The 21,731-nt window shown below is 34.1% G+C and overlaps 1 protein-coding gene across 8 annotated transcripts in view; it reads right to left on the bottom strand.

Moving 5' to 3' along the window:
- Positions 1-21,731, bottom strand: part of GRIK2 (glutamate ionotropic receptor kainate type subunit 2) — a 444,423-nt gene that overhangs the window by 259,954 nt on the left and 162,738 nt on the right. For all 8 annotated transcript variants that reach the window (XM_084513441.1, XM_084513443.1, XM_084513442.1 and 5 more), the window contains one exon: positions 17,812-18,069. In XM_084513441.1, coding sequence (XP_084369567.1) covers positions 17,812-18,069 — 258 coding nt within the window. The remainder of the gene's footprint in view (positions 1-17,811; positions 18,070-21,731) is intronic.

Raw genomic sequence — 21,731 nt, 5'->3', positions numbered from 1 at the left:
ATATACAGGTAACAAAATACATATGCAGCAGAAAAGACAATGACTAAATGACTTATGTCATTGCATTCCTCTTCAATACTTCACAATCCTATTTTGAATTACTTAACTTTTACAATGGAAGTAGATGCAGAAACATTTTTCCAAAAATATTGCTGTTCATAGCAGCACAACAGCGCATGGCATTGTGTACATATCATTGACTGGTCTGTGACCAACAGTGCATATTAAGTTGTTGAACTGTCTTAGAATGACAGGGTAAAGACTGCCTCCTACAAAGCAGCAGTTTATTTTAACACTAGCAGAACAGATGTATTGTGCTGTGCTAACTTCCTTCTTGCATTAGAGGATGCTATATTTACTGGCAGTAACAAGGCTCACCGTTACATTTCCTGAACATATATAATAGACTGAACTGCGAAAAAATTGCATCTCTGCTTAGGATTTAATTTACAGAAGGGTCATGGCCTAAATTAAGTGTTTCTAAAATTTGAAATAGCTCACTTCACTTCATCAAAAATATTAATATAAATTTCTTATTATTATTTACTTATCATAAGCACATTGCATAAAAATATAAATATAGTATTTTATCTCTACATATTCTCCCTGGTTATGACTGGATGTCAAAGTTGATGTCAAGACATCAACTGTCTTGATTTCAGGAAAATATGTAATGTAACTTGGAAGTATTAAAAGAAATTTTTATAACCTCTTCTATACAGAAGATTTACTTCTGTTTTGTATATAGTCTTTTTCCAACATATAGTGTTTGTTTAACAACATAACATTGAGAGATTTTAACAACAAAATACTTCTGTGATGTTTTGTTATGATACTTTTAGATTGTAAAAATCACAGCTTTAATCATTTCCAGCAGAATCAGGCCAGTAGAGAATGATAAGATAATGAAGATAATGTCAGTCACCTCTGTTTAATCATCCCTCCTTTTTTTGACCCTGCAAAAGATCCACATTACTTCTCAATGCTGAAATTAACAGGAACAGAAATTATAGCTTACTATACAATATCTCATATTCATCACATTTTTTGGTAACACTCCTAACACACACACACACACACACATTGTTCAAACTGAGACAACTGTTACTGATAGCTAAATTATCTTTCAAATTTCCATCTTCTATGAAACACTTCTATACGATCTTCATTACTTCAAGTATTGTGAAAAAATAAATCCAGTAAGACAGTATGTGCTGATTATCTTTCTTATAAAGTTATGATGTGAAATAACAATAGTGTTTTTTCTACAAAACAGTATGTCAAAATTTTAAGGTTAGAGCAAAATATTTTCGCTCAAGAAGGGATAAAAAAAATAATTCCATATGTTCCAGATTATTTTAATTGTTGGCTACAAAAAGCCAACTGGAAAATTTGTAACAAAAATAATTTTGACTCATATTGCGTTATATTTGGTATGTCTAATTTTAGATTTGTCTGGCTTTACTTTATTTTGTTTGTCCTGCTTTGAAAATGAAATAAAATCCAACAATAAAAAAAATCACAGAATTTTCTTATTGGCTATCTCTAGCAGAGATCCTGAGGGCAGAACAGATATGGAAACTGAAGTACTTTATCACGACTAGAACTGGTACATGCTTGCTAAGACAAAAAGAAGTAATAGCTAGAATGTATGTGACCTCTGAGAAAATGGCAGTTATGAGCCCACACGGTTGTGAAAATAGTACTTTTAGTAACTATAATTCAAATAAAAAAAACTTGCCATATTTACCTCAAATGTCCTCAAATGGTATTACAGAAAATGAATTAATGTATTTAATGGAAGCTTATTTGGGTTTAATACTTGATTTCTAAATGACCTTGAATAAATACACTTAAAAGCCATCTTGAGGAGGTGTTTTTTTCTTTAGCTGAAAAGCTTATCCATCTATAACACATTACCTTCATTTTATGATGACCTAGAAAAACTGTTTGAAAGTAAAACTTTGACAAACAAAATCTAGCATATGCCACTGTCCTTATTAAGATTAAAGACAACAACATGCCAAAAAAAAACACTTAGGATTGTCCCCAAGCCTTTCCCAGTTCCTTGAGACTAAGAAAAATAAATAAACCGGATTGTTCCATTTTCTATACTGTTTTCCCTCAAAAAATAAGATCTATGGAATGTACAGAAAATTTGAAAAATATCTGAAAAATAAATATTAGTTGCCAAAATATGCTAAGAGTGATTGAAGATAGGAGATTCAGAAGTGCATCACTGCTTGAGTCTTAAATTGAAGCAGTGATTATAAAATATGCAGCTGTCCAAAATGAGGAAAACTTCAAACTGCATCTCAACCACACAGTTGTTGGATAACAGCATGATGAATTTTTCCTCAGGATCTCTGCAATCTGAAATACATTTGTCTTTTTTTGTGTGTATGTGTGGTGTTTTTTGTTGTTGCTGTTTTTTGTTTTCCCCAAATGAATCAAATTTTATTTCTTTCAGGAGGCCAGGAATAAATAAAGTATTGTAGACTACTCTTAAGTGCACTGTTATCAAAATCTGCAGCTGGAGTTGCTTACTGGAAGACAAACAGACACTTGTTATTATGATGGTTATGGCAACTATTTTAGAGAGGAAACACCTGGGCTTTAGTCCTTGTTCTCATATTTCTATGCTGAATCTCTTTTCAACAGCAAAGAAGTTGCTGTTTCAACAGCAACTTCTTTGCTGTTGAAAAGTAGCTTTAAATAGTGGTTTGTTTTTTTTATGTAAAAAAAAAAAAAAAAAAAAAAAAAGAAAAAGTAGCTTTATTCCATGATGCAGCTATCTGGAATCAGAACAACTCCAAAACAAAACTTATGTTTATGGAAACAACTATGAAATTGTATAAGTTACTGAAGTGATTCATTAAGTTTAAGTTTTCTATACAAGTAGCAAATGCAGTGTTTTTCATACACCAACATTTAAAAGGAAATCTGATTGTTCTTTCTTGACTGCAAACTGTTCCTTTAGAGTATTGTTTATTTAGAAGGGCAAAATGCCTAACTTGTATGTCTTACTTGTACTTGAAGGTGTTATTTTGCTCAAGTTGAAGACAGGAGAAACAGTTAAGATTGTCAAGAAAAGTTAAAATGGGATGGAAAGAAGGGGAAAAGGGCATCTAGTTTTCTCTGTTGTAAGCCCACAGGTTCCAAAATTTTAACAAACAAATGTAGGACATTCTAAATTGACAGATCCCTTGATTTTCCCCATTTCTTGCACCAATGCAATTGCTACCTTTTAGAACTTTGGTCTTTTACTGTAAGGCCCAAGGTTTCTTACAGAATGGCGAGAATTTTTTTTACAGCTTACAATATTCCTGTGAATTTAACATATACTGTATGGCTGACAGAGACTGCTGCAGGTGAGAGTCAACACTTCAAATAGTTTCTTCCAAACTACCTTTGTTGTATTTCAGAGCATTACCCACGATGGAGAGCCAAGAGCACACCACTTCATGTTCTCCTCAAGACCCTAACTGGACAGTTCAAGAATAAAATAAGTCCTCCTCTTCATAAGTCTTGCCATGATCAGGCTTCCCCAGAGGAAGAAAAAAATCCCATCAAAATTTAAAACACATGACTACAGATTTACCAAAGAAATTAAATACCTCAAGGAGAGCATTCTAATGTATCTGCTTCCTAGATTACCCATGTATCTGAGAGAGAAGTGATGAGCAATAAACAAAGCAACACATTGGGAAAGCAGTACAGAAGTAGCAGAAACTACCAGATAAATGTGAACATCAGAATGGGGGGAAGAAAACCTGCAAATGCACACCTATGTACTTCACTTATCAGACCTCAGTGCTGGAGCAGAACAGGGGTGCATGAAAACACATGAATTAAGTATTTATTTCTTCATAACTGTCAGGACACAAATTGAAACCATTAAACTTTCTCAAAGCATATTTTAAAGATAAAGGAAGTTTGGGACATAGTATTCTTGCTCACAGCTTTTAAGCATACTTAATTCTAGTAATAGTTACAGGTAACACATTCTACCATTCTTTGGACTTTGACATACATTTTTCATTGCAATTCTTGCCACCATTAATATTTGTTAAGTTCAGATTAATTAGATAGGGCACAAAACATATTCCAGTCTACCAACTTTGGTAGTTCACTGGGCCATCTGCTACAAGGAGTATTTGTTCATCCTTCTCCACACTTTAATCAACAAATCCATGCTGGCACAAATTCAACAGCTCCAGCTTGTGAGGCTCCCTTGGGCATGTTGTCAAAAAGCAAAACCCTTGGGCAAGGCAGGGTAGTGGCCTTCGTTGCAGGCCCCCTGCACGCAGCACATGGTGGGACAGACACAGTGATAGTGACACTGTGCCATGACTGCTGCCACTCACTACAGAGGAATGCCTCACAGAACAAAATCCACATCATGATGAACATACCCGTGTCTGGTGCTTTTATTTCTAGGTAAGAACTCTGATGGGTGAAGTGCTGAGAAGCAGCATGTCCTCACTCAGGCAGTGCTGGAAAATGAGACTAGCTAAACATTTTGCAGGTGTGGCTCTGACTTCAAAAGCAGGCTCTTGGAATATAATTCAATGGCTATAAGTTTCCTTCTATATTGCATCTAGTATATAAAGCTTAGAAGGAAAACAGGCAAGGTCTATTTTTTTTTTTTTTCCTGGAAAAGCTGCCCTGAATTCCCTCAGTGAAAATGGCAGAATTAATAAGAAAAACAAAAACATGCATTCTCTTTACCTTTTCTTCTCCATTATGCTTGTGTGAAGGGACCAGAGTTGGAGATTACTGGAGATTACTGTTCATACGAGGTACAAATTACAGAAGGGCCCAGTGTGGCCCACCATGGGCCAGTGGTGGTCACAACCAGCTCCAGCTGAGAAATCCCACCAGGTGCCAAAAAAGGCAGCATGGCTCAAAGGAATCAGGGAAACAAAATAGCAGCCATTCATGGCTGGAGACCCACTCCTACAGAGAGACAGCTCTGTGTCATAGGGCAGCCCAGATGAGGGGAAGGAAGACTGCCGCCTTGGGCATGCTGTGCCAGAACATCCCTGACGGACTGTAGCCCAGGCTGACAGAAAAAGACATTATACACAAAGCAGCAGGAAACTATTCCACAAAACAACCCTCCCAGGTTAAATATTGATGGACTTTGTGTTAGTAGTGGTGAAAATTCACAATTTTCTTTTGGCCTAAGGAGTGGAAATATATGTATTACACATAATTGCATCCTTTATTTCTGTAGTAAAATCCTTGTTTAAAAGTTTGTTTTTAATAGCAATTAAGTGAAACTCCTGACTTTAAATTGCTTTGCCTGCAGTGCTTTCTAACCATTCCGAAATTCATGTTTTCCCCTTCTTTTCTAGGTTAGATATTAAGCAGAGGGAAATTATTCATTACTAAAGGAAAGCAGAAGTACTGAAAAGATAACATAAAAGAACAAGGTCCTTCATGTGAAAAACAACACCTGGATCGAAATGTTGACTAACTCCTGACTGTCACTTATCTTCTCCTTTTCCCCTCTGCATCCAGAAATCCAGAAAAATGTTAGAACTGGTGTTAGCGATAATATCAAAATAATACATGCTTCAGAAATAAATGGTCAACCTATATATGATACAAATAAATTCTGCCACTATCCTTATAGTAATACTCTGTGTTTCCAGCTCAATTTTCAACAGCTATAATACATCATACATTTACGAGTTTCTTCAGTAGAGTTAATGTCTTTCAGTAACAACTGGAGCTCTAGCTTATTTAGTCTATTTAGCATATAGTCCTGAATACATCAGGCAATGCCAGACAAATTCTTTGTCTGCTTTCTTTTTCAGATGTTGCCAAAATTTCTTCTGCATTTTCCACAATTTTTGTATTATTTTTTTCCCCTCATGACGATATGGTTCTTTTGGATGATTCAGACTCCTGAGATGACTACTTCTTCCTACAGTGTTCAGTCATCTCTGGGATTCCACTTTTACTCTCTGCGTATGGCTAGGAACCAAAGTAGTCCTAGGTCAAACAAGAGTGGAGTATTATATATTAGCTGTAACTTTTTGAGCTACTGTTAATCCAAAACTATTCTTCAGTTCTGTTGTCCATTAAATGAGACAATTTGGTTATTCAGGCTAAAAGTAGTGAGCTATCACACACTGAAAAAAAAAGGTTTCTGGATAAGGAACAGAAAGTTTCAAAAGGGCAGGTATGCAGCTTGTGTAGCTAATCAGAAAAAGAAGTACCAGTGCCTCCAAAGAATGGAGAAACATCACATGAGAACTACAAGGATAGTGAAACTAAGGACAAAACAAATCCTTAGTTTCACCATGATTTTTAGGAAATATCTGTCTATTTTAGCCTGAAATACTTTCAATACAGTTGATTTATAATATAAAATAAAATATAGCCCTCAGATGAAATGCAACCTCTTATTTTATTAGTATTACAGAAATCCAGTGCAAATAATAAATAATAATAATAATAGCGTGGACAGGCTCCTAAACAAACCTAGTTTTCAACAGTATAAAAATAGTTGCTGTATTTTGGGAATGTACTTCCTGCAGTTTCTTTCACCAGGGACACCTTTTTCCTCTCCCTTTAAACTCTCAATCCGTTCTTTAAGCAGCCACTGTGATAGAGTCTTACCTCTGAATGGCTGGGAAGAATGCGGTGTGAGTAACTCTTTTCAGAAGCTGCCATCAATTCATCTTTAAGGAGAATCCTGAAGGAGCAGTTTGTGAGCTCTCCAGCTGGCATCTTCCTCCAAAGAGATCAATCACATTACCTCCTAGACATGTTCAACTTCAACCAGTCCAGGAAAAAAGAGCCCCAAGTTTGTTTTAAAACCTGTGTCTCCAGCTCAGCAGTCTTGCAAGCCATTGCTATGCCACCTGGCCTGCTCATCAAACTATTTATCATTTCCGTTAATGCTGCCTTTGTGCTGTACAGGAAGAATGTACTGCAAATGGGCTTTGCAGTAGGCTGAACAGATGAACCTTTTTCTGTACAAAAGAACAGTAATGCTCTTTTAAAGGCTACTCCTATCTTCAGATCTCTATCTCTATTTTAAGCAAGTTGTTTCCTCTCACACCTCTCTGTACCTTTCTTCTCTCCAGATGCCCTTCTGCCAATTTTTCTGATTATGTCTCAGAAAAATATCATTGTGTGTTGGACGTTGAAAGGAGTATGGATAGGAGGGAGGAGAATGCCAATTTCTTGGCCATTGGTAACATGCTTCAAACCCACCAGAACAGTTCATTGCTATAAAGTGATTCACAGATATTGAACATCTTAAAAATATTACCCATGAACTCTCAAGATTAGTTATGTCTTCAAGCTCTATAAAAAATTAAAAAATAAAATAAAATAAAAAATAAAATAAAAATAATAAAATAAAATCTCTAGTGAAAGCGCTTAGGAAAAAAAAATTGCACCTGCTAGCAGGACTACATGAACAGTGGACTGCTCTAGGTTCTTTGGATATATCAACACAATACAGAAAACAAACAAACAAACAAACAAACAAAAACATTAAAAACAATACAGATAAAATACAAATTAAGGGAAAGGACAGTTTGATTTATTTATATTATACAGTTTCATTTATTCGTATTTAGCCTTTTTACTACATTAAGATCACTTTACCCAATTCTAGAAGAGTAAAACAACCTTATATTTGTCATCAGTTATATTTAAACCTACTTAAATACTGTATCAAAATGGTGTAAAGTGTCCTTAATGGAGATTAAGCTTTAAGGAAAAAAAATCGAGAGATACATAATCCAGAAAAATTTATCTCCACACTGTAAGCGTGATTAATACAGGTCCTTATTAACAGCTTTAGAGTTGAACATTTTAGAATGATTTTTCAGTCTTATAGTTGAGAACTAGAGAACAATCAGAATATTATGCATGTGTGTTATATGTATTTATGTATTTTTTATTAATTTTGATTCCTAACAGAAAACAAAAAAAAGATAGCACTATATCAGAAAAAAAAAAAAAAAAAAAAAAAAAAGTATCTGTAACTGATTTCAATAGCAGTTTTGCCAAAGTAAATTATATTTAATAAACCCTTTCTCAGGGAGTATGGCTGTTCTGTTTAGATTAACGTCAAATGAAAATTTAGAAATTAGATTTATTAAGGTAAGCCAAGATGCACTAGTAATCCATGATAATATTCGTATGTGCCAGAATGAACTCTGGAGGTCTCTTATGGATGAAAACAACATTTCCTTCTGGGAGAAAAATTTTAGATGTACTCGGCTTTATAGTGCTGAGCTCCCTGTATTTACCTTCTTATCAAAGCCCCCAAATGATCTACCAGCACCAAGTCTTCTTCAGAGTTGCAGAACTCCTCTGTGTAAATCTAACTACACTTAGACTATGTCAACATCTTTTCTCGTATGTTGATGAATTCATACCAAGCTTCACTCTCCCTGTATATGGTCTTTCAGTTATACAAACACGCTTAAAGAAGGTACAGTGCTTCCAATTCAGCAGTTTATTAATAACTTGGTTTTGTTTTCTGTTTTGTTTTCTTTTGGAGGGGAGGTGTTTCATATGAAATCACAGAATCATGGAATATCCCAAGTTGGAAGGGACCCACAATCATCATCAAGTCCCACACCTGGCTTCACCCAAGTCCCCCTTCAAAATCAAGCCATTACTTTTGAGCATATTGCTAGAAAAGTTTTAATAACACTGAAAAACTTTTTTTTTTTTTTTTTTTTTTTTTTTTTTTTTTTTGTCACCCAGTAAGACAGGACAAATAAAAGATGTGCTACTTTCAAATGAAAACATTTTTCGAAAGCTTTCTCTTGGATGGAGCCATACCAGTAATCACAGAATACTTTTCAATTTAGCTGGCTAGTTCAGTAGGCTTAGGGTTAAAAATCACTTAAGAAAACCAGGGATCTAGATTTAACTCCAGCAGTCAGAGTTCCACTACTTCACAGATCAGTTTTTCTGTCTTGGATCTTACCATCTGCATGTTAAATCCATTTTACTTTATTGTTGTTTCAGCATAACCAGATGCAACTGAAGTACAATACAATAATCAGATGTATTGTTTTCCTGAAATGTGCACTTCAGAGCATGTGTAAATACATATGTTTTATAGTTAGTTTCAAAGAGCTGATTCCAATTCAGAACCTTTCCAGTAACAATTCACTTCTAATGACTTTTCAGCACCCTGGTGAAAAAGCCTTATTCACCATCACACACACTTCCACAGGAGGGAATTAATACAGAAGGTCTTAAGTTCATGGAAAGGTCACTGAAAGAAGATGAAGAAAATGATTTTTTTTTTCTTACCCCCACAGTATCAGCTTCAGCATACAGCAGCTAAAAACAAACAGAGGACTGTCCATTCCTTCCCTCACCTCTACACTTGGTGCATGAAAATAAAAGCAAAAAATTATATAATTGAAGAAAATGTTGAAAATGAAGAAAACATGGACTTTTATTTTAGATTTGCCATGTTTTTTCTAGTGTTGCTATCCAGCAACGTATATGACATTTCTTTACATATGTATTATGATATGACTGATTTGAAATACTACTGTTACTCAGTTTTGCAGTTGTGAAATGAACACATTCTGAAAGCTATATTTTCAATGTGATGATAATGACAGCAATGACAATTAACAGTACTAGGTAATTCAAAAGAATTCTTATAAGATGGGGAAGTGGCTGACATGTATGAGTAGTGCAGTTGAGGATGAAGAGCAAGAGAGATCTACTACAGTCAAAGGACAAAACAACTTGTATCAAAGCTGTCAGAATCAGTGTAAAATGAAGCAGCAATTTCCAGCCATACCATAGAAATATCACTAATGTATCAAACTATAACAAAATAAATAAGAAATAAAATTACTAGAAATTGGGATAGAATTGGTTTGAAAAGAAGCACCAATGAACACTCTAAACTGGAACAATGCTAGGTAAGCACATTTATTTTTGGAAACAAAAGCAGCTTTTTTCGTTTTTACTACAAAAGTTGATAAAAGTGCAAGAGAGAAAAACACTTTAGGAATGAAGATAAAATGGATTATTTGATCTGAGACTGATGGAGAGCAATTCACAAAGGGCTTGACTTCTCAAGTGCATTTCACAGTGTTCCTCCAGCCAGAGACAAAATATGTAATAGTGTTATAGAGGTGGAAACATAGTTAAATTAGGGTAAGTCTGAGATGTTTATAATTATGCCACATACAAAATGTGAGATTATGTCTCTATTTTCCCGTTTTCATTTTTCAGTTAAATTGATTTGCCTTTCACATATTTTCTCTATTTGAAAATACTGAATAAGTATACCAGCATTCAAGAAAGCAAGCAACAATAATTTTGATCATAAATTCCCTAGCCAGTTTTATATGATTTAAATTCTTAAGTTTATTCAAACCCACAAATATCATTTAGAGTGTGTTCATTGACAGTCCAGTTTCTGGAAATATGGCCTCCATTTTTGTTCCTTGGGTTTGTAGAAAAATTCTATAATGTACTTTATTTTTATATAAGGACAAATTTTGTATCTTGTTCCTGTAAGTCCAAATTCAATTCCTGGCCAAAGAAGGGGGAGTCTTTGGTACATGTTTTCCTGAAAGATGAACTGTATTATGTTTAACATGATGACAGTTAATTTTCTTTTCAAAGACTTAATTTAAATATCTGTAGAATTATTCTCAAAGTACAACTACGTGTCCATTTACCAAAAAGAGTAAGAGAATTTAACTTATTTCTCTTCAGACAATAGCTAGAGCAATTCTTAACTTCCAAAGTGTAAGAAGAATTTGAAAGTGAAATATTAACTTCACAGAATCCCCCTTACCTCTGATACTTTTATGTAGCACCAGAAAAGATATTTTTGATCTTTACTGAACCAATGGTACAGGAACTTTCTTTAAAAAAAGGAATGCAACATACTAAGTAATCAGCTAAATCCAAATGCCACAATTAGGTTTAGCACAGACTTACTAATTATATTTTCACGTGAAATTACTGTGCACAGTACTTGAAACACTCTGTACTGAAAAGATACTATGCAATATGTAATCAGTCTGAAAAATATTTCCTTATTCTCTAAAAACAGATCAAAATTATTAGCAATATTAATTATTACAGCCCTACCAAATCTGAGTTTATTATGGAAGGACTAAAAAGCCCTTGTTCTCAATAAGAAGTTTCCATTAAATTGGGGGTGTCTTTATGTAAATGGAGTCCATGTCTGACTCAGTGGCTCAGCAGATGTGGAGCAGAATTGCATGTCATTCCAGCTGATATGAATGAGAAGCAAGTTCCCCATCTCTCTCTTTTAGATATTCAACCAGTTCACTCCATTAAAAACATATTAAAAAATAATAAAATAAAATAAAATAAAAAACCAGAATAACTGATTATTAATTTATAATGTACAAATTGAAATGCACAAAAATACTTACATTAAACATGCTGTGCTAAGCTATCCTGTTCCACTCTGAATCTTTGATAAGACTGATACTTTGATAAGCTTTGATACAAGCTTTCCAGACAGGATACCCACCTAGACTTTCAAGTACAACCAGTACTTCAAATTCTACATGTACTTCAAAGAGCTAGAATAAATGTTATATAAAACTGCACAAAACAAAAGACAATATACACAAAAATCCACATAGGTATAGTTTTTACCTTACAGACAGCTAATATAAGTCCAATTTGAGGAATCACTATTAATTCAGTTACTTAGTAGTAATTTATATCATAGTATATCTGCACATTCAGTAGAGAATGTGCAGTCAGCATCAGCTTCACTCAAGTCAGAAGAATCATCATAGCAGTGGAAATTGTCCTAGTAGTGACCTTAGGTGGTCACAATTGCTTGTCTTTTTCTTTATGTCTACCAAAGGCAGTATGAAAATATTTCCACTCAGGGGAAGAAGAAAAACAAAAAAACTACACACATACACACACACACACACAAAAAAGACTTTTAAGATGGCGATTCCACAGCCTTTCAAGGGTATCTGTTCTTTCATTTCAACCTAAATGTTTCTAGCTAAATAATTTAAATGTCCCATTAACTATGCCATGTAACACAGGATAGGTTTTTCTGTTTGTTTTTTCTTTGCAAGATCTTTCATCCACTAAACTAAACCTATGCCCATACACATGAGAGGTTTTTGTAATATTTCTCATAGTGAAGCAATGCTCAGGTATGAGAAACAATGGTTTATTATTGTGGAAGTACAAATAAAAAGATATACTGAATGCAACTGAAGAAAGTGAATGCCTTTATAACTAGAATTTCTGCCAACAGTTGGAGTCCAAAGCAAAAAAAGATTCAGGTCAGTTGATAGCTTCTTAAATACTACTGAAATTCAATAAAACAAACGAACAGTTGCCAAGAGACCTTTATTGTCTCATTATTGTATTCATCATATACATGTTCATGAATGTTCAACACAGCATTCTCAACACATTTCATTCCTTCTTTCTCATTCTGCTAAGGACAGACCTTACTTATGCAGATTTGTTTATAAAAGAAAACAGCTTTTCACATGAATTTAGGGGTTGCTCAGTTTATTTACAGAGAAACAGATTTGAACAGCCTTTTCAGGCCGTCTCATTTTCTATCCTTCTTCATTTATATGACTGTTCTCTAAAGTTTCTTAAACACTTCTCATCTTTAGAGTGCATTATGTATATAATACATGGACAGAAATTTTCTTCCTGAGCTAAGATTTACTTTGAATCAGTAATTTTTTTATTTTCTTTTTCAAGGACAGAATTTTGTCCTTGATCTTTCAGCAATGTTACTCACCTATGATCACCATACACTCATTTTCCCTAAGATATGTAATTTCGATTAGTATAAACTTACAATAATTTCAAAGAAGAAAAAAAAAAAGAAAAAAAAAAAAACTCAAAATATCCGAAAATAAGATACATGAAATATAGAAATAAAAAATTTGAATTTTAATACTGGTCTCAATAAGGAAATTCTAGTTTTATTTATAAAATATCAACAAAATGGCATCTTTTTCTTTCATTTGAATTAAATCACTTGTTTCAATACTGAAGACCAAGAGAAAACATTTTTATTTCTGAAGTGATTTTTTTTTCTGGCTTTTGCTTAGGCTTCTGTTCATAGATGCAACAGATTTTTAGTGTTTATACTCATTCACCCAAGACCAAAACAAATGTTAATTAAGAAAAAAAAATCAGAACCCTGTTTACATCAATGTAATCTGTATAAATCATTAGTTGCCAATACAAGTTCCAGCATAATTTAAAAGGTCCAGAATCTAACCATTCACGTATACTTTGCTCTGGAGTTCTCTGGGATTCACAAACTTATTTGGAATTTGTCTACTCTGTTATGTTTATCATATAAATTGGAACATGTACTTGAAATTTTAATATTTTGAAGAAGATAAATTACTGCTTTGAGACCAATTTAAACCATTATGACACGCAGATGATGAATATACTGTCATTTTCCCCCTTTTCTTTCCTAAAGACAATTGACTGTAGCAAATCTGTAAACTGAAATGATTTAATTAGCATCCATGGACAGTTTAGTGGTATTTAATTAACAAAGAGACTATAAGTTATTTTAAGAAAATAACAAAAATAAATAAATAAAATATAAAAATAACCAACCTCTGGTTACATCCTGCCAGTTCTTTTATGGTAAATTCTAGTTAAAAGGAACATACTTTGCAGTTTAGATGGATCACAGGAAACAATACTTATCTTTAGACTAGCAAGAAAAATGTTCATGAGCCTGATTCCAATTTTTAGTCTGTACAACAGATGGACTACATGAAAAAAGTCTCATGAGAGTTAAGATGAAGGGAGAAACAAGTCATAGAAGGAAGCAGAACATAGCTATTATTTGAAGCAAAAAAGTCAGTACAGTAGTGTTCAAACACAAATTCACAGAAAAAGAAGACAACCTTTTTCTTCCCTGAAGAAACAGGCTCATCTACCAACTGCCACAATGTCCACGACCTAAGATAGCACCAAGACAGAAATCTTCATTATATTAATACCTTTTCATATTCTGTGATCATTTTTATTTTCATTACCTTATCCCAATTGTAACACTACTGAGACAAGACAGAATTAACCTTTCTAGCTTATTCATCTGTTTCATCCTATTTGTGGAGGCTCGACTCTTTCTCATTATGCTGTATTCAGCTGGATCTTTGCTCACTCTAGGGTTACTGATCATATCCCTTTAAAAGCATCTCTGTCCCCATTTCAGCAGGACAGCACTTCCAGTTTCTCCTGTGCTTTCCAGCTTACCTCTCCTTCTCCTGCTTCAGGAGCAGGGCTGATCAGCACAAGACAATCCAATATTCTGACCAGACTGGACTCCACACATTAACTTTCTCTGGCTTATCCATTTCTGCATAATAAAGCTGGGAAGAGTTGAAAGAAGCACCTAGTTCATAACCCTAGGGTCCAATCTATGCATTAAAAGCGACTTGTTTATGGCTTTTCTTAAATTAGTAGCAAGACACACAGTGATTCCTCCACAGAGAATACAGGGAGAGTACTTTGACTAGGGAAACAAACAAACCAGTAATAAATGTTCTTTGTGGTAATCATTTAGATGTTCACTGTTGTAAAGGGAGCCTGGGATTCCAAATTTCTCTTTTATTTCAAATTGGGCTCTAACCACGGATTGTCATGCTCTATACTATCTTCATCCTGTTACAGTCACATAACTGGCTTTCCTTCATATAAGATTACATTTACAGCAGATGCATGCAGCAGGACACAATGGTGCTGTCAGAACAGTTGAAGTGTGCACTTGAATTATCAGTTTTCAGTGCATTCCTGAGAACGACACTAGAGTGTCATGGGCTTTTACTGATTGCAGTGTCAAATCACAGCTTTTCAGACAGCTTTTTCCAGTTGCTCAACAAATACTGAACGAATGAAGAACTTGTTTATCTTTCCTCAGAATGGACCTACAGTCTTCTAAGAACTTGGCGTGTGTGCAACTCCTCAGTCTTGACTTAATGTTATCTTGAGAAGAATCCAGATGTATGCATGCTTTCTACTTATATTTAAAGTACCATCTCTCCTTGTATACATATTTATAAAGTAATAATAGGAATACATAATGTAAATTTGACACACACACACACAAAATTAACAATTAGCAACAATGTCCAAATTTTACTGCTATAGCAAAATATGATTGTCTTGAACAGGGTCCTTTTGGGAACTGACCATTCAGAAGAAGAAAATCCATAACTCAAAAATTATCATAAAACAAGGCATGCATTATCACCCTAAACAGCATTTCCAAAGGAGAATAAACTGTGGGTAACTAAAAGACAAACAAAGGAGGTGAAAATATGATATCCATCTTATATTAAGAAATCACTGGCCAAATGAAAGAAACATATAAAGTTATAAATGATTTGCCTTCATTGTATTTGGTTTAATGAATTTGAAATTTATTCTTAATGGCGTAAGGAGTCTTAAAATACTTAGTTTCAGCCAAAACTATCACGTTCAGTTTCAGGCACAGGTTCACAACTCAGCTTCATCTTATCCCATGGCTGGAGTTAGTGTCTTCCTCAGATGAAGGAAGTACTTCCTTTCAAAAGGTTTCTTCCCTCCACACCACTCACCCTCCCCCCCCCCCCCAAAAAAAAAAAAAACAAAACATTTAAACCATTTTGCAGCTGAACTATAAAAATATTTAAAGTCTGCTTTAAGACTGACAGTTTCTCATAGCTAAGAGTTGTTTCCATAAGTACTTCAAAGGCGAATGGTGCTATGAACTTCCCAGCGGTGTGTCCTGTCTTTGAAATCTATGAGTTGTCCAAAGGGGATGCTACTAAAAAAAATAAAAAATAAAAAAAAAAAAAAAGAAAGAAACTGACAGTCTTAAAAAGTATAATTTAATTTTACTTACATCAATAGCCACAAAAAAAAAACAGAAGATTATATTTTTATTTTTTTTTTTTTCTGTCTCCTCAGAGTGCAATATATTTCAAGAAAAAAGACATAGCTGAGACTAATGTTATCAGCAGGTTATTGTTAACAGCAAGTATCTTAATATGAAGGGCCTGGAAACTCAAGAAAAAATATAAATATAAAGTGAATATTTTCAGGACATAATACTTTATGCTTATTTAAAATAAATAAATAAATAAATAAATTCCTAAAGTTCCTTATTCATTCTTAATCTCCACACACATATTTTTAAGAAAGATCTCATCCTCTTTTTTCTCTAATGTTTACAGTAGTCACTGGTAGATCAAGTAGATCACAGCAAACACAAGGAAAAAAAAGAAATTTCCATCTTCATTCCTATTTCTACTTATAAACTGACTTTGAAGCATTCTTTATAAGATCAGATAATTTAACAACATATCTCTTTCATAAAGCATGGACTTTAGAGAGCCCATTAAACAATAAATATTTAAATAATAAATAATAATATAATAATAAATAATAAAATAAGCTCGATATTTCTTGCCTTAAGTCTGTAAAAATAAACTTGAAATCAGAAGCTTGATTATGCTTTTGGTACCTTCAGCCAAGAAACTTTTAGAAAGGCAGCCTTTAAACTTCACTGACCTGCTTTTGTTTTTGTTTTCTTTAAAGGCATGAAGAAATAAATTGGTTAGTGCTTTATGCACTGCCATCTCTGACTGTTCCCTTCTCACTGTTTGCTAGATACACACACACCTTATTTGAACTTAAATAGGAAGCAGTCATTCTGTCCTTCTGTAACTGGTTTATCTAGCAGAGTTAGTCTCACTACATGTAGCCTTACCATGTAACACATATTGATGTTTCCTTAATTTCATTTTTGTATTTCAGATTTAGATAGATGGTAGTGTTACGTAACAAAAGTATCAACAATCTTCCAGCCCAATAAACTATGATAAGGGTTTGAGGCTCATTTTTTTCTTGTCAGTGTCAGTTCAACAAGCATGGAAGAAGTCTGTAACATTTCCAAGAAGATTAAATATATCTCATTTGTCTGGGTGGCTTCCTTGTGCCTTCCACTACTGGGAAATAAAAGCTCTTACCAGCTTTTAGTTCTGACCTCCACTAAATAAACCTCAAATCAGACTTACCTTTTTAAATTTGTTTTTAAAAAGATTTTTCAAATCAAATTCCATTTTCAGGGCAAAATAAATATTCTAAGGTGAATTTAAGGGAAAGGTAGTAAACTGGTATATTTCTGCTGGAAAATCAGGAGTTAATTTTTAACTCATATGAATTATCTGCAAAACAAGCCTCCAAACTTTGTTTTCAACTCATACCAGCCAAAAACAGAGCTCCTTCCGCAAATCTCTCTGAAAATGAAGATAATGAAATTCTAAACAAACATAGAATCTGATTTCTAACTTAGCTAATGCCAGAAGCAGCAATAGAATTTAACTGTTCTGTTTGACCAGGCATTCTAGTACGTCTTTCAAGTTAACGTATTTTTCTTCAAAATCTAAATTTTAAATAAAATAAAAAGACATAGCTGTTAGCAACTGCTAAAATACTGAGGTAAACAAAAATAGAACATGACTGATTTATTGAGAGCTGCAAGCCCAGACACACAGATTTCAGAAAATGAGGCATACTTTTGAGAATACTTACTCTAATGAATCCACATTTTGTTATACACATATATATACAAATATATTTTGTTATGCAAATATATATTTATTATACACTACCCTGCCAATGGAATTTCTTGTAGTTTAGATTAAGTTTTCTTAAAATAAAGCTATAACTGTAGTGACACCACTCCTCCTTCTACTTGTATATGTGAGTATATCTGCATATACTCTAGTGCTTTAGCCTTACCAGTGCTGTCATCGTAAACAACAGTAACTGTCTTCCACTTGAAGAACTGCACAAGGTCAAGGATGGCACGGCTGAGTGAAGAGAAGTCTGGATAGAGACTGACATAGAAGGAGTCCTTGTTGTCTGACACCTGATGTTTCCAGCGGGTCTGGATATGTGGAACACCCAAAGCATTGCAGATGGATTGCACAGCATTAGCTGAGGAGCTATGAGATGGTCCAAAGATGGCAGCCACCCCAAGGGACAGCTGATCGCAGGCTAAAGAGGAGACAGAAGTCTGTCAATGATGAGAGGAAAGAAGGCAGTGTGCCAGAAGGTATTGCACAATTCATATTAAATAAAGGCTCTCCATGAAGTGAAACTGATATTCTTTCTATAATGCTTTTTTTTTTTTTTTTACACAGTTTTCAACTTCAGACTACATTTTCACACATTGTCTGTGAACTGATGAATAGCAACACTTCACATCTAAATAGTGCTCAGCTACATTTAGTAAACGCTTCTATGTCACTGGAAGTCACAAAGGCCAGCAATTGTGCATCTTATAAAAAACACAGATGAGAAAAGAGATTTATGCTCAGCTGTATCTTCCATTTGGAAAAGGGCCGTGAGGCAGTATTCTAGTCTAGGCTGTTTAAACGTTAACATCCTCCTCAATGCATCAATACTATTTCTATTGTGATCCTAATTACTTAGAAATTATGTATCTTAAGTGAATTCCAGTTAAGTGTCAAGCAAATGATGAACTACATTGAAATGAACATTTGAATTTCTGTATCTGAAAACTATATATGTTGACTAGAAAAAGACCAACATTTTCCCTAAAAGAAAAATGCTATTTGCTAGTGTAAAAAATAAAAATCGAAAATAAGAAGAAAAAAAAAAAAAAAATCAGTGTTTGTTCTTAAACACTGGAAATACTTTTTTGCTACACCTATATTAATAAACACAAAACCGGCCCTGAGAGTCACTGTCATGATAGTGCTGCATTACAGTGGGTTAGTGTTCATCTTTCCAATGTAGGGTGACCCCATATATCCTGTGCATTAGCAGTCTCTGGTCTATATTATTTCCCGTTGTATGCTCCAGCATTATCTTGCAGAACATGAGTTGACATATGCTAGAAAGAAGGCAGAAGAACTAGGCAGTACTGGAGACCAGTGCTTCAGCCCATGCCCTGATCCAGTTCAAATTGCCATTATAGAAATAACCTATATTCTGAGTGTGCAGTTCTGGAACACAACAGGTTCTGCCTTCTAAGAAAACAGCCTGTTTGTTAGAGAGAAGCAATGAAAAGTATTTCCATAATCTAATGTGGATGTGAGTATTTATATGAGGTTTGATTAATTAATATTGTTACACTACCATCAATGTTTCTGACAGCTGAGGAAAGAAGCAGTAGAAACAAATTTTGCTGCATTACTTTTTTCTCAGCAAAGCAAAATTAATTGTTTTAATTGTGCACGTCAGTCCTTTTCAACATGACAAAAATACTGCTAAGTGTCTCAAATGCATTCCAGAAACTGTGCTGGCATACCTTTTTATTGTTGCAGAGTACCAGTGGTTTAAATGAACTTCTCATATACACACAGGATCTCCATTGCATTACTGAGTATCGGATCAGGGCCTAAATGACTAGCTTGATAAAAAAAACATTTATGCTAATATTGCCCTTCCTAAGAGTAATCAACAAGCTTTATGCAAATGTCAGTAAATGGGATCACTAACAACAGCAATAGCTACCAGATGGCTTTTCAATGGGCTTTTTTTTTTCCCCCCTCTGTTTCTGAGATTTGAATAATGCAATGCTTTCACACGTGATTTAATACGGCACTGGCTCTATCAGATGCATACCAATTTTTGTACTGCATTGAGAGATATTTTGTTTGCATTTACATTATTCTTCACTGAAATAGTATCTTGGAAATATCATCTTGCCTTCAGGTTGCTCTTTGGTATAGTACCTTTAAAAATCCATTAATATTTCATTTGTATTCAACTTCAAAAGTATGTGTTACTAAGAGGTCTAAACAGGCTATTTTTGATGCAGTGCCTGCCTGCTCACTAATGGACATAATCATGAACCACAAAATGAGTCAAATGCTTAAACCTCATTGTTAAAACTCTGTGTTGGAGCCATCATAATAAAATGAACCATTTTATGTTAACCTTTAGCCTTTGGTTCCGAACTAAAGCACCTGTCAGCACAAATGTAGTTGGCTGTATTGTGAATTGATGAGGCAAAAAGCTATTAGCACTGGAAGATTACACAGATTTTGATACAGCCTAGTTACAAATAAAGACTTGCATTCTCATGCAAGATGCAAGTGGGAACAATGAATATATCCAATCTATTCAATATATCCAATCAATGACATTTTGTCATTCTAACTTGAACTATTCTATTCTATCAAGAATTAGCAACACAGTATTATGGCTGGAGCTTGGAGCCTTCAAGCCTTACCCCAAGTAAGGACTAGAAGTAGTGTTGTCATCTCCAGAAAGACTTATTCAATATATCCGAGAACAGATATCTCCACTCCTCACATCCTCCCTCAGGAATGAAGAGAAACTATGTCATTAAATTGCACTAGACAGAATGCACTGGAGTCAGGAAGCAGTTGAATTTGGGAGATGGGGAGGAAAAGAGAAAGGAGAGGCCAGAATTAAGGATCAACCCATTCATTCATTGTTGGCTGAGATAGAAGGAGTTCTCTCAGAACCTTCTTTAACCCATCATCCAAAACATTGAAATGACAACTCAAAAAATATGCATTAGAAGGCTAGTTCACCCTATTTCTCACAATCTCGTCTGCAAAGAAGAGATAGACTTATAATGGTTAATTTGACTAATAAACAGGAAAAATAGGTTAGCAAGATTAACTCTGCATGTTGCAACAAAAAAAGGAAAAAAAATATTTCTCATTGTTTCTAGACTGATTTTAATCAGTATTATGTTTCACTTTAAAGTTGTACTTTATGCATATTTTGACACAGCAGCTTCTCCCAAGTAGCATTTCTAATGGAGCTATAAATGTTTTAATTCTACTTAGCACCAAAAATTCTGTATTGCATAAAGTCTTCACAGGTTATGACATGTTGTGGACTAGATCACTTGGTAGACTTAAGGTTGAAACCTGCCATAAGGTTGACCTCTTATCCTTTTACCCTTATTTTCTTGTTAATTATAACATTCATATAAAACTGGCTCAACAATTTATTAAAAAAAAAAAAAATGTTGTTAAAGAATATGTAATACAGTGCAAGAATCAGTCCTACTAAGTTCTGTCATCACATCTTTGTATTTTCACCTATAAAGTGCATACAGAATTTACTACATTTTGTACTTTCTAGAGCATGGCAATGATGGAGTACAACTTGCATGTGGCATCACAATGTTGTAGACTAAAATGTAAAGCAATCTCAAAACAATTTTTGTGAGAAGCAAAGATTTGAAAATTTTTATTTTAATTTTTTTAAATAAAATTGTTTATAGTTTGGAGAAAACTCCTGAACTGAGGTCTGGATGTTCACCTGGTAACAACATGGTAAAGAACAGACCTAATTTTTAAGCTTATATAAAATGTGTAATACTATAACTGCTTGCTCTCCTTTGAAAAACACAGCTGATTAAGTATGCAAGACATACATATGCTAAAGATATTAGCAGAGATGTAGTTTAAGTGATGAAATACTTAAAATGGAATTAGAACCCTGTTGAATATCTGGAAATGAAATTTTAGCCATGAAGTCATAAAAGTTGACATCTAGATTTGGAGCAGAAGGAGGGGGCTTTCTTTGTAGGCTTTCCTCTAAAGATGTTGGAAGCAGATGGAAACTTAAGATCCCAATTTTATTTACCTCATGGCCTCAGATTAAGTTTTGCTGGTAATATTGAAAACACTGTATCATACTCCCAT

This window comes from Aythya ferina (genome assembly GCF_964211825.1).
Source record: "Aythya ferina genome assembly, chromosome: 3".
NCBI classification, from domain to species: domain Eukaryota; kingdom Metazoa; phylum Chordata; class Aves; order Anseriformes; family Anatidae; genus Aythya; species Aythya ferina.
This window is presented reverse-complemented; position numbering and strand designations above follow the sequence as displayed.